General features: G+C 49.1%; 1 protein-coding gene across 1 annotated transcript in view; it reads left to right on the top strand.

Moving 5' to 3' along the window:
* Positions 1–26,259, top strand: part of HAUS7 (HAUS augmin like complex subunit 7) — a 104,085-nt gene that overhangs the window by 55,694 nt on the left and 22,132 nt on the right. The window contains exons 7-8 of the mRNA XM_086940199.1: positions 8,144–8,234; positions 10,950–11,162. Of these exons, the coding sequence (XP_086796325.1) occupies positions 8,144–8,234; positions 10,950–11,162 (304 nt within the window). The remainder of the gene's footprint in view (positions 1–8,143; positions 8,235–10,949; positions 11,163–26,259) is intronic.

Raw genomic sequence — 26,259 nt, 5'->3', positions numbered from 1 at the left:
GAGGGTGCAAAATCAGGGCAGCTGGGCCAGTCTGGAAGTGGGTCCCTGCGGTGCTATGGTCCCTCGTCTGCTGCTTTGTCTTGGAGTCGTAGGAGTCCCATCTTGACTATCCCTGTCGTGGCTTGCTGCAAGGTGTCTGATACCCTGTGTATTGGTCCTTAGCATCTCTGGATGATCCTGGTGTCTCCTCACTTGGGTACAGATCTGACCTTCAGCTACGCAACGAGTCTTGTGCACCAGCTACGTGAAAACTGCTGGGCTGCCTTAGGATGAGGTGTAAAGAACCGTCCTCTTCTCTTCAGCAATGTGTTCTTCCCGCCAGCCACTGATCATCCTATCATCACGCCCTCCTCCCCAGGTATTTTAATTAATACTTACTTCTTCTTCTTTACTCTTATCTTGAGTCTGGCTACGTGTTCTGGGACTTGTGTGGTAGAAGATAGGCAGACACAAATGGACTTGAACGGTCACCTCTGCTGCTTTCTTTTGGACCAACAATTGCTCTCCCATGGGCCACTTAGTGCCAGGTGAGTACATTTGTTCAGACCACGTCTGATTCTAATCTTACTGGGAGTTGCTTCTAGGTAAGAAGTGTGCGGCAGGATAAAGGGTCTACAGGAAGGTTTCCTGCTTGTTTTCAGTGTTTGTGCAATCCCAGCCAGGCCCATGATGTGTCGGAGTGTGTATCTCTTGAACCTAAGGTGCTGCTCAGAGAACAATGTGGTAGGTGCGAGCTCAGTATCTTAAAACTGGTGTTGTAAGGATCATGTCTTCCTGCGCAGAGACCCCTTTTTCATACCCTTTTGTAGACGTGTTACTGAACATGTAACGAGCGATGACTTGCTTAAATGCACGTTTCTGGCGTGTGCTTTTATTCTGTAAATGTGTAATGAATATCTCTGATAAGCAAGATCAATCAAATACACATTCACTGATCATTTTGTGACTATTTAGTTTAGAAATTCTTCCACGAATATCCTGATTCTTAGGACTGTTTCCCTCCATATTTCTATTTTTTTACCCATTTTAATCTGTTGCTTTCGGCTCCTTTCTTTTAGTTTTAGGTTCTTAAACACATACAGGACAGCATCCATTTTAGCTGCAGGCTCCATTTTAGTTAGCCTGGCCAACTTCTTTACCTTTGACCCAGATACTGCATGTCATTAGGACATAAAGTCCTGCGGTCTGACTCCATTTGGCCCACAGTCCATCTTGGGTAATGGAAGTCGCCATCTTCTCAAGTTTAGAGAACGGGAGTTGCCATTTTCCTCAAACTCTACACAATCATCAACATGTCTGCCTTTGACGCAAATGTCATCTGCGTCGATCTTTCCAAGAATGGTGAAAGTGTCAAGTCATTCAGATTTAGACATCAGCGAAACCCCCAGTGCATCCGTCTGGGACAGGTGCCTTTATCAAGGCCACATAACAACCATAACCCAAGTGATATTGAACCATTTTTTACCATTGTTGCACATCCACTGATGTACATGATTATGTCAAAACATTCTTAGGGTGACATTGCAAATTCCATTTTAGATAAGATGCAGTATGTAAGGACTACCACTTAACCACTTAGGAGAGAACTTCACCCGCGTCACAGACGCAGATCCAGATGAGCTCGGCACCCGATTCCATCTCGACCGAAGAAGCCTCCAGCAGGACTCCCTGACGCTCTGCAAAGCATTCCATTCTGCCTTCACAAACTGGTTCTAGGATTGTGTTCTTGAGCTTGAAATAGCTGACTAGCTAATCCAAACAGATAACACACCCTGTTGTCCTGGTATGCGCACCACCTCCTACTCTCAGGGTTATTATTTATTCATCTGCTAGAACTGGCGTAGCACTTGGAGATAGTACAGTGAGGGTGCCAGGGCTAAAAATACTGAAATTATATATTCTTTTATTTTTATTTACCAATTATTTTTATTGAAACAAAGCATCAATGAAATTCACAGTACAGAGGAAAATTGTCATATTAAATACAACACATTCGGGGTGAAATCAGGCGCACAACACCCATTGGACTCCCCGAGCTTCAGAAACCCTCCCCCCCCCCGTCGTCGTGTGTGGCAGTCCGGGATGAGACAGATCCCGGGCACACACAGAGCCGCGCCCGAACGTTTCACAGGTCTCTTAAAGACCATTTGAATGTTAATGAGGCCTTGCTGTTGTTTCACCCCTTCTAAGAGCCCCTGCAGCTCCACTCTGCCTACTGATTAAAGGTTCAGCCCCCCTCCCCCCCCCCCCCCCCCCCCCCCCCCGTCGTGTGTGTCAGCCCGGGATGAGACAGATCCCGGGCACACACAGAGCCGCACCCGAACGTTTCACAGGTCTCTTAAAGACCATTTGAATGTTAATGAGGCCTTGCTGTTGTTTCACCCCTTCTAAGAGCCCCTGCAGCTCCACTCTGCCTACTGATTAAAGGTTCAGCCCCCCTCGCCCCCCCCCCCGAAATTTTTTCTTAGACACCCCCCCCCCTACCCCCCCCCCACCCCCGAAATTTGGCTGTAGTTGCGCCTCTGGGTGAAATTATATATTGTCCCTGTTTTTACTGTTATTGAAAAGCGTAGCTGCTTATTTTTAAACCTTTCCTTTGATGCCAACAATATTATGTCTAATAGTTTCCGGCATTTTAAATAACTATTTTAAATGAACATGTTATAATACATATTCCGTTTGTTGTGATCTTGAGTGTGTAAATCACGATCGAACGATTGTTTGGATTACCAGTGCTCCCTGCCAGTAATCCAGAAATATTGGCACCACCTCATTAGAAATATTGACACCACCTCATTAATGTATTGGGTGGGGTTCTCCGGGATTATAATAACCTGTCTTTCACATTCATCACTCGTGCATTGGACTAAGTTCACTCGTGTCACCCATGGTTGTGAAAGCAAGCCTTGTAGAGCTGCGCCAAGACTCTGTTTATGCAACACGAGGATGTGGCCGGGGTTGCCAAGGGAGGAGACTGCATTCATTGAAATAGTACCCAACAACTGAGACTCTACATCGCACTCCACTCACTCCCATCTCCAGATGATACAAATTACGCATTCACTCCTGCACTATACTCATCCCCAGAACTCCCTTTTGCCAACAAGCAGAAATATAGTCTAGATTCCTTTATTTCCTAACTCCCACTACTTTGCCCCCGATGTTTGAGTAAGTAAGAAGTGATTTGTGTTGTCCATGTATGTGATGATTTACCAGACGCCAAGTTCTAGACTCTATACCTCCTTTCCATTCCACTACCTGCCGTGTGCAGCGACTGAGACGTAGTACGAGGGCACCATTGTGGTCAGTGGCATAGTCCACACTATAACTCGTATTCTTCCAAGAAAGCAGTGTGATGTCCATGTTCTAATGTGCCTCACTGCCTCGCATGGGGTGGGAAGCACTAGATAAGCACACCCACAATTCAGCACAACACAATAACTTCAGCTACTCCACAGATTGGGTAGATGTGTAGATAAAATGTCTCCTCGTGTGGACCTGCTTCTGCAAATGGAATCCCAGGTCTGAAATGAAAAGAAACTGGCACAAAGTCCAACAATTACTTAAAAATATACGGAATTTGGCATTTCTTAACTTCATATTCTTGTAAAAGAATTATGTGGCTTGTGCAGACTGTGTGACGTGCATGCCGAAAGGACATAACGCAATCCTATTGTGTTTTTCGTGTAAACGTCTAAAATTCTTACCAATCTAACTTCAGATGATGGATCTACTTGTGAAAAACCTGGGGACTTTTTTGCGAGTCCCAGGACAATCAAGTGGTACTGAGTTCATGTTGTAACAATGATAGCCTTCTAGCAAGGGTGACCTAGGACTTTACCCGACTTTTGACCCCAAATCTGAGCACTGTGGGCACATCTTTAACCTGGTGAGACAGATAAAGGCATTTAATAAATCATTGTACCGTCAATGCTTTCACTTGTTAAAATACTTTAATAGAGACAGAAATAAGCACTTCAAACTAACGGCCCGGTTATGATCTTTGCAGAATGGGTCCTGCCGTAGCTTTTTCAGTGGTCTTCCAGCACGCTGCCTTGGCGGCCCGATCACCCGATTTAGATCTTGGCGGGAACTCAGCTAAAAGCCACCGTTGTCCTGCCACCTCTGCTGAGACTCCTGTTCCCACAATGATGGCGGGAGAGCCACAGGCATGTCTTGGAGGGAATCCCACCAAGCTTCCCGCCATCTAGGTTACGATCCGCCTTTCCGTTGAGCTTTTCCTGGCCGGGACACCACCATGCCTGACTCGGCGGCGGAGAAGTAGGAAAGGAGGTTCAAACTCACCTTTTTGCGGGTTCCCACTTCGGAATCTCTGTCTGATTGTCCAGGTCCTTCCTGTGCTGCTGCCTCCAGACCGTGACGCTCAGCAACCCCGTTGCTGCCAGATTTGAAGGTAGACTTCTCCGTCACTTCTCCTATGTGGTGTATGGTAACAGTTACTTTCTACTCGTGTTATTTTACACGCAACATAACAGACAGTACACATAACCTACATATACATTATAAAACATACACAACATATATATGCATTTTCTGATATTGGCACGGAGTACTTACCTATCTTTACAGCAGCGCAATGTCGCTACATCAGGACTCCGCCGCCAAGAGACTGCCAGACCATTTAGAACATCGAAATCGGCTTGGCCTTATACCGTCAGCCTGATGGCTGCGGAGTACTCCAGCCGCAACATCTAAATACAGCGGGCGGGAAGGCATTCAGCTCGGCAGAGTACTCAGTCCACAGTGGGATGGCTGAAAGACCGCCAAGATCACAATCTTTGTACAGCGTTTCTGGAGGAGGTCTGGTGGGGGGTAGATAGTTAGCCAACACTGAGGGCTGACCCGGATGTTTACAATTGGTATGACAAGATCAGTGTGGGACTCGGCCTCAGCCCTGCTAACTCGAGCACGATTGTATGACTGTGCTCCGCCAAGCGCCTCTGGAGCCGAACGGGAGGTGCTCGGAGAGTATCGGTGGAGACTGCACTTGTTTCACGGAAGGAAATCTTTGGCACTGGATATTCCTCCGACCCAAACTTAAGCCGCCCACCCAAACAAGTGAAGAGCTCGCCCTGGATCGCAGTGCTGATTCTTACCGGGCATCTGCGATGAACAAACAACAAAGTGATTGAAATTTTTTTTGGAGCCACGATCTGGGGAAGAAAGGTCATGTGGGTGAATTACTGCAATATCGGATAAAAAATATTGTGTAACATGAATATCATGTCAAAAATGTTGTGACTTACAAAATATTCTGTAACAAAATATCTAAGGTAAGACTATGATTTTTCTAATATAAAATATCTCTTTTTAGGAATATTGTATTTCATATTGTTTACTTAAATATAATTGTAATAAATATGTTTTATTTAATATATCAGTATATTCATTTTATTTATTACTATTAGTATAATTTTATTATTTTAAAATATTGTCTCTAATTATAAAACTGTTTTTTTAAATGTAATTACTAATTTATAACACAGTAGCAGGTTGTTGCGATTGTAAGGGAATTGGTTGGGAAGTTAAATCATAATGCATTTAATTTTAATGTTAATTATTTTTCATTGGTAATTAAATATTGATTAATTATGTACATTGATAAAAAAAGAATTAATTGTGGTAGTTTGTTTAATTTGTTCATTTAAATAGTAATTGATTTGTGGGTGTTGGATTTGTAAAGGAATATAGTCTGAAGTTAATTAAATTGTAATTAATGTAACTTCTATATTTGAATTTTTTATTGTAAATAAATGTTGAAATGAATTTTTTTTTAATTGTTTAATTATTTGTGTCATTTATTTCAATGTAATTTGTAATCTTTATTTTACCTTTTTATGCTTTACTTAGTAATTTTTCATTTAATAGCAGGTTGTTGGGTTTGTAGGGGAATAGGGTCGGAAGTTATTGAACCTTTTTATTTTTTTCTAATTTTTAATCTTATAATCCTTATTTTTATTGATTATTAGGTATAGTTTATTTGTTTATTCTTTAATTAAATGATTTGTTTTAATTTGATATATTTATCGGTTTATTGAAGCGTTGTTCGTCTATAAATAACCATGTTATGTCATTGTCCACGGGGCCATGGTCTAAGTAATGCCGAGTGCATTTAGTATTTGCCTTTTTGCGTCTCGTGTAGCTACGATGTTCAGTTATTCTAGTCCTCACCCTCCGAGCAGTCATCCCTATGTAATTAAGATTGCATGGGCATCTGAGGAGTTATTTCACTCCCTCTGTGTTGCATTAGTGTGTTTCAAAAGTTCCCAGTGAGTGTGGAGTCCTAGGTCAACCTGGGATGTAGATTGGGTGTATGTGCAGACTGAACACGGACCACATGGTAAATGACCTTTCACGGGTGGAAGAGACCAGAAGGTGTTCTGATCTGTCTCGCGAGGGTTGAATGGAGGTCTAGTGTGGACCACCATGTCTCCAATAGTCTTGCTGCGTTTTAAGGCAAATAACATCCTGGGTAGTGTGTCTTCTCCCCTGTATTCAGGATTGACCAATTTTTGTTCTGTACTTTTTTGGTCAGATGACTATATGTGCTCACACAGAGGAGCCCGACTGTTTGTCGTTTGGGATGTGTCTCCAAAAGGGCTTCTCTATTATTGTTTCTATCTCTCTTTGCTGCCTTTTGTATGAGGTTTTTGAGATGTGACCTCTGAGACAAATGTTTGCTGAGTGTGGCTGCATGTACTTTGAACTTTGTTACTTCGGTACAATTTCTCCTAATCCTTAAGAATTGACCCACTGGTAAGTTGTCTCTCAGTGCACGCAGATGGAAACTATTGTAGCAAAGAAGACCGTTCCCTCCCATCGATTTCTTGTACAATTCAGAGCAGATTCATCCATTTTTGGGTATAGTAAGAGGTCCATTAAAGGAAGGGATACCTTACTTTCCTGGACCTCCTACTATACCCCAAAAATGGAATTGTACCGATGTAGCAAAATTCAAAGACCATGCCGCGCTACATTATCAGCTTTGTGACTTCCTGCTTATGAGTATCTATGTTCGTTAGTACACCAACCTTATACCCCCCTCCTCCACTTTGCTGTCCTCAATGCGGCTCTGTCACACCCTGTACCACCCTGTACCAACTTTTGTGGCCCCTTAGAACATTTTTGTGAGTTCCCATGACTAGGGTGCCATCAGGGTGGTGTCTTAGACACTACCCTGATGAGAAACTACTCTGACGACACCTACAGGTATGCTAAGTATACCCCCAGGTGTCATCAGAGTAGGGTCTTGGTACACCCTTAGGGTTTCATCACAATAGTGGCTTATCAGGGTAGTGTCTTGGTATATCCCTAGGGTATCATTAGAGTAATGACTTCAGGTCTCCACAGATCTACTCGCTCACTCGCTATGGTGAGTCAGATTTTATCAGGGCGAGCTATATTTAGGCCTACTCGCCCCTTCCTGCAAGTTGACAAACAGATGTTCTGTTCATTCACAAAGTGAAGGAGCAACAAAGATCCCTTAAGGCTTGTTTTTATCATGTCACATTTATTCTGTGCTCGGAGACCTAGGTAAAGTAAGTTTACATCTACAATTACTTTTCTTTCTCTAACTGCAAAGTTCAAAGATTTTGTAAAGCAAGTGTGAGACCAAAGGCTGTAGGATGTCATGTTTTATTCTAACACATTTAAATAGCTATAAAGTGAACTGTACAAAAATGTCCAAATACATTTCACTAGTTATGAAAGCCCTTGTTCTGCCATTCTGTGTGATGAGAAAAATATTTTAATAGGATGAAATCAAATCAGAACACTTTACTTGGTGATGTGCAAAGGATAAATAACTTTGCTGAAACCCAATAAGTAAAACTGCATGTTAGTGGGAACATTTCTGGCCTTGGTATACCCTCAGGGTGTCATTGAGGTAGTGCCTCATCAGAGCAGTTTTTTGGGGTCTCCCCCCCCCCCCCTCCTCCCCCCCCAAGGTTGTCATCAAGTGTAGCCCAGAGCAATCCACAGAACATTTTTCCTGCAGACCGCAGCCAGCTCTCATCTCCAAACCTAGGAATGTTGGTCTTTTAAGAGCGCTTTATCACTCTCTAGAGGTGCTTGAAACTCTGAGCAGTGAATATCACTCCTTCTTTTTCTGTCCCCTCCTCAGGAATCTGCTGCCTTCAAAATCAAAAGATTTGGAAGACTCTCTGAAGCTGCTGAAGGAAACAACTGAGACTTTGGAGGAGTTGAAGGAGGAGGTGAGGAAAGCTCTGGGGATGGACTGAAGGAGATGCAGACGAGTGACTGATCAGGGGAGGGACGGATGAGACCTGAGGTACAGAGGAGGGACTGAATGAGAAACAGAGGAATCTAAGGGGCAAGGGGAGGCGCTAATGGGGATTTGAGGGCTCGAAAGGAGGCTGAACGAGATGGTAATCAGCCTAGACACTGAATGTGAAGATGGAAAATGTGAAGGGCTGGCTAGGAAAGTTAGTGACTGGATCATCAGTAATTCAGGAACCTGGGGAGATGGGAAGGTGAGGATCCATGAAGGAACTGTGTGACAAGGCCTCTTGCTTAGAAGGTCACTGAGGGTGAAGGTCTCTTGACCAGGAGTTTACTAAAGGTGGATACGAGGACTTCAGAAACAACTGAGGTTGGAGTAGAGGAACTAAAGGCTGTACTGAGGGTGGAGGCAAGGGCGTAGCTGAGGATGGAGGCAAGGACGCTGCTGAGGGTGATGGCAAGAGAGCAGCTGAGAGTAGAGGTAAGAAAGAAGCAGAAGGAGCAACTGAGGCTGTGGGCATGGGTGCAGGTGAGAGTGGAGGCAAGGGAGCAGCTGAGGCAAGGGCGCAGCTGAGGGTGGAGGCAAGGGCGCAGCTGAGGGTGGAGGCAAGGGCGCAGCTGAGGGTGGAGGCAAGGGCGCAGGTGAGGGTGGAGGCAAGGGCGCAGCTGAGGGTGGAGGCAAGGGCGCAGCTGAGGGTGGAGGCAAGGGCGCAGCTGAGGGTGGAGGCAAGGGCGCAGCTGAGGGTGGAGGCAAGGGCGCAGCTGAGGGTGGAGGCAAGGGCGCAGCTGAGGGTGGAGGCAAGGGCGCAGCTGAGGGTGGAGGCAAGGGCGCAGCTGAGGGTGGAGGCAAGGGCGCAGCGGAGGGTGGAGGCAAGGGCGCAGCGGAGGGTGGAGGCAAGGGCGCAGCGAAGGGTGAAGGCAAGGTAGTAGCTGAGGATGGCTTGTGATAGGCTTGAGAGAGGGACTGCTGGGGCTGACTGGCCAGTATAGGATAAAAGGTGAGCTTTTAACTAAGAAGTCAAACTGCGGTGCTGTCTGTCTAGGGAAGTAAAACTGGGATCATTGCAAGCTGTTAGTAGTCCGGGAATTTATACTGAAATACAAGACCATATCCTGAAGTTGATGTGTGCTTGATTCGTCCTGGGTGAGGGTGTTGCAGCATTCTGGTCGTATAAAGCTGTGGATCTACACAGATACGAGGAGCTGAGTTGCTGGTCTACAGCGTTGTGGTTGGGTGAGGGTTCGCGTTTGTAGTGGTCTGGTTGGATGAGGGTGCAGGTCTGCAGCATATGAGTGATAGTATCCATGGTTGTGGTTGGATGACAGTTCTCGTCCACAGTGTCCTGCTAGGTCTGGAGTGCTTGCCTGAGAATTGTGGTCAGACAAGTGACAGTAAGCAGCGTTGCAGTTGTATGAGGGTTGTCGCCTGGTGTACTCTTTTCAGATGGGGTGCTGGTCTCCAGCATTGCGGTTGAATAGCAGCGATGGTAGCAGCATTATGGTTGGATAGTGGCGATGGTATGCAGCATTGTGGTTGGATAGCGTCAATGGTATGCAGCATTGTGGTTGGATAGCGTCAATGGTATGCAGCATTGTGGTTGGATAGCGGCGATGGTATGCAGCATTGTGGTTGGATAGCGGCGATGGTATGCAGCATTGTGGTTGGATAGAGGCGATGGTTTGCAGCATTGTGGTTGGATAGCGGCAATGGTATGCAGCATTGTGGTTGGATAGCGGCAATGGTATGCAGCATTGTGGTTGGATAGCGGCAATGGTACGCAGCATTGTGGTTGGATAGCGGCAATGGTACGCAGCATTGTGGTTGGATAGCGGCAATGGTACGCAGCATTGTTGTTGGATAGCGGCAATGGTACGCAGCATCGTAGTTGGATAGTGGCGATGGTACGCAGCATTGTGGTTGGATAGTGGCGATGGTACGCAGCATTGTGGTTCGATAAGGATTCTCATATGAGACAGTCTGGTCGGATTCAGGTGCTGGTCTCCAGCATTGTGGATACATAAGCATAGAAGTGCTAGTCTGCAGCATTGGGATTGAATGAGAGTTTGTGCCCCCAATATTCTGGTCGGCAGGGGCTCCTGATCGCCCCCATTGTTATTGGGTAAGGGTGCTAGTATCCAACTTGTTTGGATGAGAGCTCTTGTTTGCTGTATCATGGTAAGTTTGGGTGGCACTGTGGTTGTATTATGGTCTTTTTCTGCAGTATTCTTGTGCGATTGCGGTGCTGGAGTGCAGCAGTGTGGACAGATCAGGATGATTGTTTGCAGCGTTGTGGTGCCGAGGGTCCACATGTGCGGGCTTCTGGGCAGATTAGAGTGGTGGCGTCCAACACTGTGGTTAGATAAAGGAGATAGTCTTCAAGGTGTGGTTGGATGAGGGTTCTGAACCTCTCTATTCTTGTAGGATTCGGGTGCTTGTCTGCAGTACGGTGTTCAGACAGCAGTGATAGTAAGTCGCGTTGTGGTTGGATGAGTATTGTCGTCTGGAGGTTCCTGGTCGTACGGGGGCGCTGCTCTCTACTGCCTGGGCATGGAACCTGTGATGGATTGAAGAATTTGAGAGCCAAGAAAATATGATGATGGAATTAGAAAATTTGTTTGCTGATGGTTTCAAGCATTGTCTGTGTGTACTGAATGATCTCTGTACCTTATCCCTTATCCTCTCTTAGTGTTCCTTCCTTGGACCTGATGCCCTGCCTGACGCAAGCACTATTGTCCAGGCCCTGAAGCTCGCTGTGTCCGACTTCCTGATGTTAACAAGCACCTTCTCCCAGGTCTATGAGGATGAATTTCAAACACACTGCAGCCGACCAACCCCACTGATCAGCGACTGCGGGACACTGTTTAAGTCTGTGCACTTGTCCCTGGACGTCTGCATCAAGGTAAGGATAGTGGCCAGAGCAAAGCTCTGTTAAGCCACTGGCTTCTGATAGATACATCTGCCAGTGGATTCCTCACCTTGTGAATATCCCCTTGCGTCAGCAACATTCGGAAATTCTTTTTGTAGCTTTGCGACGACGTCATAGAGGCACGGCATCGCAAGCGACTCCGTTGACGTCACCGACACTACAATAGGCCCACGCCGGCGTGATGACATCAGTTCCATTTTTTCCGCGTCGTCGACGCTAACGGTTTCGGGGAATCTCTGTAGCCTTTTAGTAACTTTGTTGCTATTTTCATCACTTTCCTGTTTCTTTGTGTCCTTCGCGATGTCAACAAAGAAGACCGGTTTTAAGCCTTGCAGAGAATTTGGGTAAATGAGGTCTATCACGGACCCACACGAAGATTGCATCTGGTGTCTAAGTTCGGACCATGATGTAGATGGATGTTCTTCCTGTCGAAAGATGAACCCGAAGGCTCTGCGTGAGAGAGAAGCTAAGCTACTGGTAGCAAAGCTGAAAGGTGACAAAGAAAGAAAGTCTTCGAGGTCTCGTTCGAGAAGGGCGAGGTCGAGATCGAAGTCGAGATCAAGGTCTTGGGTGGAGTCGACTTTGAAGTCCTCTTCAGATCACGCTTCGAAGTCAAGGAAGAAACATAAGAAAAGAAGACATGAGTCCCGACGTCACTCTGATAGGGATTCGGTCTCTAGGTCGAAACCACCCAAGAAGGTACGTTCAAAGGTGATTCCTCCGGAGGAAGACTGAGATCCTGAAGGTGAGGCCTCACATTCGGAGTCGCAGGTTCAGTCACCGGCTTCGTCTCCAGCTCCATCTCCGACGCCGCCCCCGGCCTGAGAGGATGAGGAAGAAGTTTCTGTTGGTGAGGATTCTGCGCCTGTGGAAGAGCCGAATTCGGAACCTCCTCAAGGTCAGCCTGAGGGTCTTCGGCCACCTTTTCCGGCCCCAGGACAAGACCAATCGGCGTTTTTGAACGCTATGTATGGCGTCTTTTCAAGGGCTTCGTACCCCTCTGGCGCACCTTCAGGTCCCATGGGTCCACTAGCATTTAATTTAGGAGTTCCTCACTCCTATGCTCCGGCTCCATTTATGCCCTACATGCCGGCTCCGACACCGCAGTGGCAATACCCGGCTCCGCCGAAGTAGTGGACTTCGATACCGACGTCGTCTGCTCCGAGTCGACTTCGAGACCAACCCTCTGTACCATCGGATTCGATACCGACGTCGGTTCCGGCTCCGTCGGAGTTGGATCTGACGGCGTGGCGTGTAAAGAAAAGGTCCAGGAGGGAAGCTCAGCGCCTCATGGAGGAGCAGAGATATACAGAGGCTCAAGCTGAGATGGAAGAAGGTGAGCTTGAGGAGGACTGTTTCGAGGATCTGGCGGAGGCTACTGGCCTGGAGTTTTCTCCCCAGTGGGAATTACTTTCTGTGTCTGATGCCCCTTCAAAAGACGTTCAGCTTTATCACTTGGTTATGAGGAAGGCAGCGGAACTTTTGAATTTGACTCTACCTACTGTAGAATTTAAGTCCAATCTACTGACTGAGGTTCTGCATTCACCACGTTCTGTGGTGGAACCGTTGCTCCCATTTAAAGAAGCTTTAACGGAGCCTATTATGGAAGTTTGGAAAAAGCCTCTAACCGCACCAGCAGATTCCAAGGGTGTGGCAAGAAGGTACCCTGCTTTTCTAACTTCTCATCCTTCACCTGAAAGTTTAATAATCCAGGCAGCCTGTTCCAAAAAGACTGGGTGCATTTCCTCAAGTGCCTGGGGATAAGGATGCCAAGAAACAAGATCAGGTTGCAAAAAAGACCTTTTCTTCTGCGAGTATGGCATTAAAGTCAACCAATGCCACTTGCCTTATGGCGAGATATGTACATGCTCTCATGGACACACTGCGTCTTCTGGCACCTAAGATCCCTGTTGACAGCAGGAAGGATTTTGAGGAGGTGTTGACGGATGCACAGGCAGCGGCTCGCCAGGTGATACAAAGTGGGCTAGACACTGCAGATTCGGTGGCACGCATTATGGGTACTGCGGTTGCCACAAGAAGATCGGCTTGGCTGAAATCTTCAGATTTTTCGGCAGATGTTCAAGATGTTTTGTTGGATCGGCCGTTTGATGGTGCTGGACTCTTTGGGGGGAAAAAAGCTGATACAGCCGTAGAAAGATTTAAGGACAGTTAGGCTACTGCCAAATCTTTAGGACTTCAGACCAGGGGTTCTTCTACCAGAAGGTTCAGAGGATTCGGACGCTCTTCCTTTCGGCAAGGTCCGCAGCAGCAGCAGAATCCCTTGTACAAGTCGTACAGGGGTAAGCAAAGAGCTCGTCCTCGGATGTCAAGCCTCTTCCTCCTCCACCTCCTCCAACCCCCCAGCCTCAGAAAAGCAGCCCTAGATCCGCCATTCAGGATCATGTGGGTCCGGTGGAGGGTCGGCTTACCCACTTTCTACAGGATTGGAAATCGGTTACATCAGGTCTTTGGGTTCTCAATCTCGTAGAAAATGGGTATGCCCTTCCCTTTCGGGAATTCCCTCCCAATTACCCTCCTGGTCAAGGTTTTTGCACAGAGGAACACCTTTTACTTCTGCAGGAGGAAGTGCAGACACTATTAAGAAAGGGTGCGATAGAGGTGGTGCCAGAGCAGGAAAGGGGTCAGGGATGCTACTCCTGGTATTTTCTGATTCCCAAGAAGGATGGCAGACTTCGTCCAATCCTGGATCTCAGGATCTTGAATCTTTATCTGAAACAAGAGAAGTTCAAGATGCTCACCCTTGTACAGGTTCTTCGGGCGCTGCTGGAAGAAGACTGGATGGTGTCGCTCGACTTGCAGGATGCGTATTTTCACATCCCAATCCTGAAGTCGCACAGGAACTATCTACGTTTTACGGTAAGATCGCAACATTATCAGTTTGCGGTCCTTCCTTTTGGAATTACTACTGCGCCTCGAGTCTACACCAAGGTGATAGCGGTGGTGGCTGCACATCTTAGAAGGTCGGGGATTCCAGTATTCCTCTATTTGGACGACTGGCTGATCAAAGCAGAGTCGTCAGAGAAAGTGCTCCGGCATCTGCAGGAGACAACTCAGTTGTTGTACCGGTTGGGTTTTTCAATAAATGTACCCAAGTCTCACCTGGTGCCCTCCCAGCGCAACCTGTTCATAGGTGCTGAACTGGACACAACTGTATGTCGTGCATTCCCTCCTCCTCAAATGATTTGTGACATACAGGAAATGATTCCTCTATTTTACAATGGAGTGGTCGTTCCAGTCCTGAAGGTCCTTCGCCTGCTCGGTCTGATGGCTTCTTGCATTCTGTTGGTCAACCATGCACGCTGGCACATGAGGGCTCTCCAGTGGTGCCTCCGCAGGCAGTGGTATCAACACAACGGAGAGCTCAGGGAGTCTGTGAGGATCTCCAGAGAAACTGTGGCGGATCTGTCTTGGTGGAGCGTGGAAGGCAATCTGTCTCAGGGAAAGCCTTTTCATCTGCCTCCCCCGGTGGCCACAGTGATTACGGATGCATCCACTCTAGGGTGGGGTGCTCATTTGGGGGATCTGGAGGTCAAAGGTCTTTGGTCTCCAGAGGAAAGGTTGCTTCACATCAACCTTCTAGAGTTACGGGCGATTCGTTTGGCACTCAAGGCCTTCCTACCTTCGCGGTCGGTCAGTTAAAGTCCTGACTGACAATACGACCGCGATGTGGTATGTCAACAAGCAGGGAGGAGTGGGGTCGCAGTGTCTCTGCAGAGAGGCTCTGCGTCTCTGGTCCTGGGTTCAGGACCATCAGATTTGTCTGATGGCGAATCATCTGACCAGAGTTCTGAACGTGCGTGCAGACCGTCTCAGTCGGCAATTCTCGGCCGACCACGAGTGGAGGTTTCACCCGGAGGTGGTTCGTCACGTCTTTCGGACGTGGGGAACTCCTCAGGTGGACCTGTTCGCCACTCGCGAGAATGCTCACTGCAGGTTCTACACCCCCCACCTCCAGACCTTACACCTTCATGCCTGGAGATTGAACGGGGCAACCTGAATTCCTTTTCTCTCCCACACGATGTGGTGGATGTCATTCTTTCGGCTAGGCGTGACTCCATTAAATCCATTTATTCATACAGATGGTCTAAATTTGTCTCTTGGTGTGGGGAGAAGTCTGTTGACCCTTTGAAGGCTCGTTTGTCTGATATTTTACAGTTTGCTCTTTCTTTAGCACAGCAGGGTTTTGCTGTTGCCACAGTCAAGTGTTATCTTTCGGCAATGTCGGCATTTCTCTGTTTGCCGGATCAGCCGTCTCTTTTCAAGTCTCCTGTGGTTTTAAGGTTTTTGAAGTGCCTCACAAATAAGTTCCCTCCTACTCCCTTTATTGTGCCTCAATGGGATTTAAATCTTGTTTTAACCTTCTTGATGGGTTCTCCCTTCGAACCTTTGCACAAGTGTCCCATGAGGATTTTGTCTTTTAAGGCTGTCTTCCTGGCAAGGAGGGTGAGTGAGCTTCAAGCTCTTAGTTCCAAACCCCCATTCTTGACCATTCATACTGAACGAATGGTTCTTAGGACCAGGGCTGCTCTTCTCCCTAAGGTGGTAACTCCCTTCCATCTAGGACAATCTATTACCCTTCCTACCTTTTATCCTCCCCCTCACCCTTCCAAGGAGGAGGAGCGTCTTCACCGTCTGGACCCCAAGAGGGCTGTGAGCTTTTATCTTGATAGGACTAGAGACTATCGAGTAGACGACCAGCTCTTCGTGGGTTTTGCTGGCTGCAAGAAGGGGAAGGCGGTGCACAAGCGCACGCTCTCGAGGTGGATCATCCTCTGTATAAAGATCTGCTACTCTTTGGCCGGTAAGGAACCTCCAGAGGGTATAAGAGCTCACTCTACTAGAGCAAAGTCCTCAACTTCTGCATGTCTAGGGGTGTACCTGTAGAGGATATTTGTAGGGCCGCGACATGGACCTCCCTCCACACTTTCGCAAAGCATTATTGCCTGGACACTGAGGTGAGGAGGGACGGCCATTTTGCGCGCTTTGTCCTCCAGGATTTTCTGGTATAGGAGAGTGGACGCCCTCCTCCCGGAGTGGGGACTGCTGTGGGACTCTATTCACAAGGTGAGGAATCCACTGGCAGATGTATCTATCAGAAGAACAAGTTACTTACCTTCGGTAACGCTTTTTCTGGTAGATACAGTATCTGCCTGTGGATTCCTCACTGACCCACCCGCCTCCCCGTTGTTCACTCTTCTATACCAGAGTTACTGTAATGTATTTACTTTATTATCAAATAATAGATTATTTCAAATGTTTTATTGCATTTGTTTCACACTGTGTGTTACCTTGATATTTGTATACTGTGTATATTTCTACTGTCATTGGTCCGTCCGTGTGCCTCGAAGGCAAGGAAAAAAGGGCAGAACTGATATCATCACGCCAGCGTGGACCTATTGTGTCGTTGACGTCAGCGGAGTCGCGTGCGATGCCGTGCCTCTATGACGTCCACGTCGGCGCGAAGCTACAAAAAGAATTTCCAAATGTTGCTGACGCAAGGGGATATTCACAAGGTGAGGAATCCACAGGCAGATACTGTATCTACCAGAAAAAGCGTTACCGAAGGTAAGTAACTTGTTCTACTCAGCCATTTCCTTCTCTTGTGAGGTTAAGAAGCAGGGAAATACCTTACAGCTGAGCAGGTGCGCTCTAGCCCAGTGCCAGCTCACAAGATCCCACTGACTCTGCTTTGTGTAAATGTCAGCCCTGCTCATCTGTGCGTATCTCCGCCAGGCGCACCATTCATTGCAGGTGGCATTGCTGCTTCGCTTCCCCTGGTTTGCTTGCTGCCCCTTATTTTACCCCTTTTCCTCCTTTCAGCAGCAGGCCCACCCCTTTCTTGCCATCCCCGGCAAGATGATCCCGCTCTCGTTCAGCTTATAGCCGGTGTCCGGGAAGTACCTCCCCAGAAAGAGAAACTATCGAATCCAAATGTGTGGGGGGGAAATATGGGGCAAGGCAAGTGTCTAGCACAAGAATTGTACCATCAGGTAATGGCTGAAACCTTGCATAGTATAATTGCAGGACAAACTCCCACAGGCTCGATGGAGAAGGATTGAATTTCTTTGTATCATTTGTCTTTAGAGCTCCACACAAGCGCGGCTCTCTCGCAACAGTGCAGGGAAGCAGTGCCAAAGTGTGTAACAGCGGTGGGCAGGGCCCAAGCATGTTACAGCGGTGGGCAGGGCCCAAGCATGTTACAGCGGTGGGCAGGGCCCAAGCATGTTACAGCGGTGGGCAGGGCCCAAGCAGGTTACAGCGGTGGGCAGGGCCCAAGCATGTTACAGCGGTGGGCAGGGCCCAAGCGTGTAACAGCGGTGGGCAGGGCCCAAGCGTGTAACAGCGGTGGGCAGGGCCCAAGCGTGTTACAGCGGTGGGCAGGGCCCAAGCATGTTACAGCGGTGGGCAGGGCCCAAGCATGTTACAGCGGTGGGCAGGGCCCAAGCGTGTTACAGCGGTGGGCAGGGCCCAAGCATGTTACAGCGGTGGGCAGGGCCCAAGCGTGTTACAGCGGTGGGCAGGGCCAAAGCGTGTAACAGCGGTGGGCAGGGCCCAAGCGTGTTACAGCGGTGGGCAGGGCCCAAGCGTGTTACAGCGGTGGGCAGGGCCCAAGCGTGTTACAGCGGTGGGCAGGGCCCAAGCGTGTTACAGCGGTGGGCAGGGCCCAAGCGTGTTACAGCGGTGGGCAGGGCCCAAGCGTGTTACAGCGGTGGGCAGTGCCCAAGCGTGTTACAGCGGTGGGCAGGGCCCAAGCGTGTTACAGCGGTGGGCAGGGCCCAAGCGTGTTACAGCGGTGGGCAGGGCCCAAGCGTGTAACAGCGGTGGGCAGGGCCCAAGCGTGTAACAGCAGTGGGCAGGGCCCAAGCGTGTAACAGCAGTGGGCAGGGCCCAAGCGTGTAACAGCAGTGGGCAGGGCCCAAGCGTGTAACAGCAGTGGGCAGGGCCCAAGCGTGTAACAGCAGTGGGCAGGGCCCAAGCGTGTAACAGCAGTGGGCAGGGCCCAAGCGTGTAACAGCAGTGGGCAGGGCCCAAGCAGGTAACAGCGGTGGGCAGGGCCCAAGCAGGTAACAGCGGTGGGCAGGGCCCAGTCATGTGTAATAGCAGCAAGCAGGGCCCAGGCGTGTAACAGCGGTGGGCAGGGCCCAAGCGTGTAACAGCAGTGGGCAGGGCCCAAGCGTGTAACAGCGGTGGGCAGGGCCCAAGCGTGTAACAGCGGTGGGCAGGGCCCAAGCGCGTAACAGAGGTGGGCAGGGCCCAAGCGTGTAACAGCGGTGAGCAGGGCCCAGTCATGTGTAACAGCAGTGGGCAGGGCCCAAGCGTGTAACAGCAGTGGGCAGGGCCCAAGCGTGTAACAGGGTGGGCAGGGCCCAAGCATGTAACAGCGGTGGGCAGGGCCCAGTCATGTGTAATAGCAGCAAGCAGGGCCCAAGCGTGTAACAGCGGTGGGCAGGGCCCAAGCGTGTAACAGCGGTGGGCAGGGCCCAAGCGTGTAACAGCGATGGGCAGGGCCCAAGCGTGTAACAGCGGTGGGCAGGGCCCAAGCGTGTAACAGCGGTGAGCAGGGCCCAGTCATGTGTAACAGCAGTGGGCAGGGCCCAAGCGTGTAACGGGGTGAGCAGGGCCCAGTCATGTGTAACAGCAGTGGGCAGGGCCCAAGCGTGTAACGGGGTGAGCAGGGCCCAGTCATGTGTAACAGCAGTGGGCAGGGCCCAAGCGTGTAACGGGGTGAGCAGGGCCCAGTCATGTGTAACAGCAGTGGGCAGGGCCCAAGCGTGTAACGGGGTGAGCAGGGCCCAGTCATGTGTAACAGCAGTGGGCAAGGCCCAAGCATGTAACAGGGTGGGCAGGGCCCATTCATGTGTAATAGCAGCGGGCAGGGCCCAGTCATGTGTAATAGCAGCAAGCAGGGCCCAAGCGTGTAACAGCGTGAAGTTTCAGCCCTGCCATTCCCTGGTGTGGTTTGCAGTAGCCTCAATGTTTCCATTCCAAGGCTCTCTCTGCCCTGTGGGGTGTCCGCATTGTGCTCCCCAAAGTGGGGTGTTTTATTTCTGCATCTCTCCTGGATTCTCCTGTTGCCAGTGCTCTCCTGCCCCTTACGCTCCCATGTATGGTGTAGTTTCCTCTTGGCTTCCCATCTACCACACTGTCCGCCCCTTGAGGGGTATCCGCACAGCCTTCTCCTGTGTAATGTGGTTTGTACTACGACATGAAATCCCCTGTCCCCCATCTCGCAGAGTCTGTGGGCCTTTCTGGCGCGTCAGCCCTTTCCTCCTCGGTATGATGTGGTTGTGGTATCTGCTCACTTCTGCGGTGTCTCAGGCTGTTGCAACGCAAATGTCCCCTGCATGATTGTGGCGTGCTCTCCTACCCGGAGCCATACATCTACATTTGAAACTGATATTGTGACTTGTTACTGGCCCAACTAACGCACTAAAGCAGAGTGTGAGCTGGGCCTAGGCCTGTCCCTGGTAAGGCGAAGGTCCATAACTAGTTTTGTGACCTGGAGGGGCACACCAAGCGGAGCCATGGGATTACTGTCATGTCCGGGGTTGCTGGGTTGAAGCTGTGGTGGCAGCTGACCTGCGTTTAAGGAGTGAAAGTCCTGAACATACCCTTTTCTGTCTCAGCAAGGAGTGCAACCTGCCACTTCACTCTAGTTCAATGTCGCACCTATACCCTTGAGCTGTGTGCATGTTTAAACATGTAAATGTAAATTGTAAAGTGATACTTGTATAGCGCACTTCTCACCCGCAAGGGTCTCAAGGCGCTTGTACGAATACCGCTGTGGAACCCATCCTGGCTTTCCCTGTGAGGCGTCCACTCCTGGGCACCCCCAAGGTGGAGGCCAGGCATCCTTAGCGTTGTGGGGGCCGTTGTGGAGATTAAGCAAGCTATTGCCCAGAGTTGCAGAGTTCCATGATTGGAATAGGCACCGAGGCGAGAATTATCAGATATGTGGAATTTTGAGCCCAAGACCCGCCGAGGCGGGGAATTGAACCCTGGTCCAGGGCTAGACCCCTGCATCAGGGTCTGCCGCTCTAATCATTGAGCCACACTTCTCCACGGTCAAACATGTGTATATCATGTATGTATGACCCACACATGACAAGGAGACTCTGTGTGCAATATGAGCTATTAGCTAGAACGAATGGGATCCATTTTGGATTGCCCCTGGTTTAGCGTGGCACAAGATGGAGGGCGGTGACAACGTCTGCAGACAGTGGAAGTGTAACGCAGAGTCCCTGTGGCTGGAAGATAAAAACATTGAAGTTCTGCAGAATGGAGACCTGGCAACCCATGGCATTGTTGTGAGATCCTTTTAGCGAGGCATTCCTGATTGAGATTCCTGAGCACTGCCATTTGGTGGATGGGAGGGGTTTAGAGATGAGTCAGTATTCTGTTGTTAAACCGGAGGAAGTTTCTGGGCGGGCCCGTCCGTTGGTCTGTCCCTGACTGCTGCTTCAGGAAGGCTGATGACAGCCAGGCGCCGAGACTCCACCCTTCATCGGGCCCTGCTCTGGATGCTCCTGCTTGTAGCCAGCCTCATCACCATCCGCTGTCAGCCATCATCTTCTATCAAGGCTCTGTCTGCACTGCAGCCAGATAATTGACATGTGAATGGAAACCACCACAGGCGTGTTCCAGAACTTTAGACTGGGATCCTCACCCCCTCTCTGGACCATGGCAATAAAAGTGGGAACCTGCCCCCACCCACACTTTGTTCCATTTCCAGGTTCTTCTTGACCAAGGAAGGGAGTGGGCCAGAGAACTCAGAGCGCTGTTAGATCAAGGCAGTCTTTGTGGAAGCCTGCCTGCTCAGAGAAGGTGCGAGAGTGCCTTCCCTGCAGGCGGAGAGACTGTTCAAAAGGAGAAGTCCAACCGTGTTGGCACGTGAAGCACCCAGAAGAAGCCAACTGCCAAGTGCGACTGTCACTGGGACTGCCCAAAGCACTAGTACTGCAAATTGCTGGGATGTGACGCATTCCCCTGCGGATCTTTCGCTGCTGAAGTGGGATCTCAGCCCTCAGCCCGGAGGCCACATTGCAGAAGACGAGCACCTGTGACTCTGACCTGCCATGCTGATCTCCCTCAACGGTCCAAGCGCGGTTAAAGCCACCGCTGTGGTCAAGCAACATCAAAGAAGACGCCAGCAGGGCAAGCACGACAAGCACATCATCGAGCGCCAGCCGTACCCCATCTCCGGCGAGCGGGTCATGTGCGTCCTGGCCTCAAAAGACTAAAAGACAGTGTAGTAAGCAAGCAAAGATAATATTGCTGTATAACGTTGTTGCCTGTAGAACTGATTGAACTGACCTATAATCTGCCAATATGGTGATGACTTGGTGAACTTGTACCTAATCCTGCCTTAGGTCGAATTGCTGGGAAGTCCCCATAAATGTGGAAGAAGGGCAATACACTGGAGATTATCTTTTTAGTTGCACCCCCATGTGAATGTGCAGTGTTCCGTTTTGCTTTGATATTGAAGTACTTCAAGCCAGATGTGATGCCCGTGTATTGCAAAGAGTCGCCATCGCTATTTGTAGCCACAAATGTTTTTTGTTATGTGCCAAATGCATTTTACCAACTCTCAAAATGGGTTTGGTGTGCAGAACGGCATGTTGTAGGCGTCCCTTCCAAATACCAAATTAGTGTGTGATTAATCAATGTTTTGCAACCAAACTTTGGTTGCAAAGTTTTTTTTAAATGGCAGACTTCCAATTTCAAGGAGGAATGCCTTTCTAAAATGAACACATGAAAAGGGAAATTTGCTGCATTTTTTTTAATAATAGAGGTTCACTTTATGTACCTTATAAATAACAGGCATGGCGGTCGGCTAACCTTGGCAGACAACCTTCCCTGTCGTGGCTGCCAACAGGAGTGAGTCGCAATTTGTGACCTAGCTCATTAATATGCGTGAGGTTGCTCGGATTATGATCCACTCTGTATCAAAATGTTATGAACTGACTGATTAGTACATAGGCTGGTCCGTAAAATTCTATACTGCTCACAAGCATACTAATCTCAAATTGGAACCAGGTTTTTTGTGATGTGTTTTTAGTACATTGGGCTCTTCCTTTTCACTAAAAGACCAGCACAGCCACTGGACAGTGATTAATTCTGTCTGTTTGAGTTCCAAAACTCTGCCTCCCCTCCACCCCCCATGGCACCCCGGAGCAGCTTGTGACTGTTCACCCTCGCTGCCACAAGGGTCACATGCAGAAAGAGTTGTACTTGGCCCAGTTTGCACAGCCGTAGTAGGTAGGCCTGAGGACACTAGATGCAAACGACGCCGACCACCACAGTTGTGACTCCCAAACTGGGTCTCTCGCAGGCTGTCTACAGTAGGCTCCTCAATCACGACAAATATCTTATTGGGGGGTCTGAGGGATAATTTTATAGACCAGCAGGGTGGACATCCCCTATTAACACGTATACTCAATACAGAACACCCTGGGTCTTAAACAGAAGAGTGAGAAAAGGAGTGAGTCAACCAAATGAAGCAAAAACTAGGGTACCAGTGTTCCAAGTGGGAGCGAGATGTCCTTCTACCAAGACCCATCAATCACCCAATGTGATGTCTCATCATCTGGGTTTAGGTATCATCCCATCAAGGAAAACCGATCAGTGAATTGATCGGAAAAAACCTTGAGTAAGAGGAAGACTTATGGGTTGACTGGTCACCCCATATAGTGCTTGCTCATATCAAGAGACTCACTTAAGGAGGTGAGAGGATCAGGAGGATACAGGTAGAGAATGTGAAATGTGCAGCGCAAAATAAAGTAGAAAAAGTTGTGTTCTAAAAATGACTAAGGAGTACTTATAACAACTTTATTCATCAAGCCCCCTTGCCATTATTCAAAAGCAGAATGCTGACGCTTGTTGTTTCAAGACGTCAAACTGTGAAAAAGGTCAACATGTTTCTGCCCTCGCTAAGATCTAACTGTATCGGGGCATTCTTCAGGACCAAGCTATAAACACAGCTGCTGCTACAAAAGTGAAAAGTATAATAGTGCAAAAATATACATATACTCCACCGGTAATGTCCAAATTGAATGATTAAGGATACATTAACCGGAACCTGTAATAGATAAAAATGATGTGTCAAACAATGCTCCCTAAATTGCACTCACTCTTACTCACTCTGTATTTGCGTCCAAGGACGCTTACGCATTTCAAATTATGTGGTGATACTCAAAACTGGTTTATCACTTACCCATAACGATTGGGTGTCGCCCTCACCTCTACCTGGCTCATTACTCAGGGAAGGGGGCCCCGCTCTAAAATAAGGACAAAAAACGTAAAGTCAGTGATGTATCTACATCACGACTCCAATGTCTTATGTTTACTGCACTTGCCCCTAGCTAGGGCCAATAGACGGTACAGCGCATCAGATCCAGTCCACAAGGGGTACACATCATCAATCTATGCCACCACCAATCGAGGGGTGTCACGTGGTGTTCCCTCCATACTAGCGCATGTTTAACCATGTCACCCCTCTCAATATTCCATAAACCTCTCAATCTCAGGTCACCTGCTTTTGATTTAAGGGCAAGTAAACACATAATCATGGCACATGTTTTACCACGTCGCCCCATTCAGTATTCCATAAAACTCTCTGTATTTGGTAAACTGCTATTGATTCAAGGGCAAGTTAACACAGTTTTAAACCAGAGAAAAGTATAAAATCAATGCTGGCTAGATTTCTACTAGCCAGATTGAATTCACTGATCGGTTTTCCTTGATGGGATGATACCTAAACCCAGATGATGAGACATCACATTGGGTGATTGATGGGTCTTGGTAGAAGGACATCTCGCTCCCACTTGGAACACTGGTACCCTAGTTTTTGCTTCATTTGGTTGACTCACTCCTTTTCTCACTCTTCTGTTTAAGACCCAGGGTGTTCTGTATTGTGTCTACAGTAGGCTCACATGTATTATGTTGCTTGCTAGGTTCCTCATGAATTTCTCCTCTCACAGGCTTGGTACAGTACTCGTGGGAATCCAAACCTGTGCTTTCCTCTATGTTGTGGTTCATGTGTCTCTCCTAGATTGCCAAGAGTCTCCGCTCTGCCCAACTCTCTGTCCCCAGTGTTATGAGGTCTGAATTGTCCCTTCCTGGATTGCCCATCTCTGTGGCTTTATCTGCCATGAATCCCTGATCTCACAGGCTCCATTGAACCCTTCAGGGGTTCCAGCACGGTGCTCCTGTATGTTATGCAGTTTGCAGCATCCCTCATGATTGCCGTGTTTCGCTCTCTACGGTCCTAGTGGGGTTCCAGCACGGTGCTCCTGGATGTTATGCAGTTTGCAGCATCGCTCATGATTGCCTTGTTTCGCTCTCTACGGTCCTCGTGGGGTTCCAGCACGGTGCTCCTGGATGTTATGCAGTTTGCAGCATCGCTCATGATTGCCTTGTTTCGCTCTCTACGGTCCTCGTGGGGTTCCAGCACGGTGCTCCTGGATGTTATGCAGTTTGCAGCATCGCTCATGATTGTCTTGTTTGCCTCTCTACGGTCCTCGTGGGGTTCCAGCACGGTGCTCCTGGATGTTATGCAGTTTGCAGCATCGCTCATGATTGCCTTGTTTCGCTCTCTACGGTCCTCGTGGGGTTCCAGCACGGTGCTCCTGGATGTTATGCAGTTTGCAGCATCGCTCATGATTGTCTTGTTTGCCTCTCTACGGTCCTCGTGGGGTTCCAGCACGGTGCTCCTGGATGTTATGCAGTTTGCAGCATCGCTCGTGATTGCCTTGTTTCGCTCTCTACGGTCCTCGTGGGGTTCCAGCACGGTGCTCCTGGATGTTATGCAGTTTGCAGCATCGCTCATGATTGCCTTGTTTCGCTCTCTACGGTCCTCGTGGGGTTCCAGCACGGTGCTCCTGGATGTTATGCAGTTTGCAGCATCGCTCATGATTGTCTTGTTTGCCTCTCTACGGTCCTCGTGGGGTTCCAGCACGGTGCTCCTGGATGTTATGCAGTTTGCAGCATCGCTCGTGATTGCCTTGTTTCGCTCTCTACGGTCCTCGTGGGGTTCCAGCACGGTGCTCCTGGATGTAATGCAGTTTGCAGCATCGCTCATGATTGCCGTGTTTCGCTCTCTACGGTCCTCGTGGGGTTCCAGCACGGTGCTCCTGGATGTAATGCAGTTTGCAGCATCGCTCATGATTGTCTTGTTTGCCTCTCTACGGTCCTCGTGGGGTTCCAGCACGGTGCTCCTGGATGTAATGCAGTTTGCAGCATCGCTCATGATTGTCTTGTTTCGCTCTCTACGGTCCTCGTGGGGTTCCAGCACGGTGCTCCTGGATGTAATGCAGTTTGCAGCATCGCTCATGATTGTCTTGTTTCGCTCTCTACGGTCCTCGTGGGGTTCCAGCACGGTGCTCCTGGATGTTATGCAGTTTGCAGCATCGCTCGTGATTGCCTTGTTTCGCTCTCTACGGTCCTCGTGGGGTTCCAGCACGGTGCTCCTGGATGTTATGCAGTTTGCAGCATCGCTCATGATTGCCGTGTTTCGCTCTCTACGGTCCTCGTGGGGTTCCAGCACGGTGCTCCTGGATGTAATGCAGTTTGCAGCATCGCTCATGATTGTCTTGTTTGCCTCTCTTCGGTCCTCTTGGGGTTCCAGCACGGTGCTCCTGGATGTTATGCAGTTTGCAGCATCGCTCGTGATTGCCTTGTTTCGCTCTCTACGGTCCTCGTGGGGTTCCAGCACGGTGCTCCTGGATGTAATGCAGTTTGCAGCATCGCTCATGATTGTCTTGTTTGCCTCTCTTCGGTCCTCGTGGGGTTCCAGCACGGTGCTCCTGGATGTAATGCAGTTTGCAGCATCGCTCATGATTGTCTTGTTTGCCTCTCTTCGGTCCTCGTGGGGTTCCAGCACGGTGCTCCTGGATGTTATGCAGTTTGCAGCATCGCTCATGATTGTCTTGTTTGCCTCTCTTCGGTCCTCGTGGGGTTCCAGCACGGTGCTCCTGGATGTTATGCAGTTTGCAGCATCGCTCATGATTGCCTTGTTTCGCTCTCTACGGTCCTCGTGGGGTTCCAGCAC

This window comes from Lissotriton vulgaris, chromosome 10 (assembly GCF_964263255.1).
Source record: "Lissotriton vulgaris chromosome 10, aLisVul1.2, whole genome shotgun sequence".
In the NCBI taxonomy this organism is placed as follows: Eukaryota; Metazoa; Chordata; class Amphibia; order Caudata; family Salamandridae; genus Lissotriton; species Lissotriton vulgaris.
Note: the sequence above shows the minus strand (reverse complement) of the source record. Positions and strands in the feature narration are given on the sequence as shown.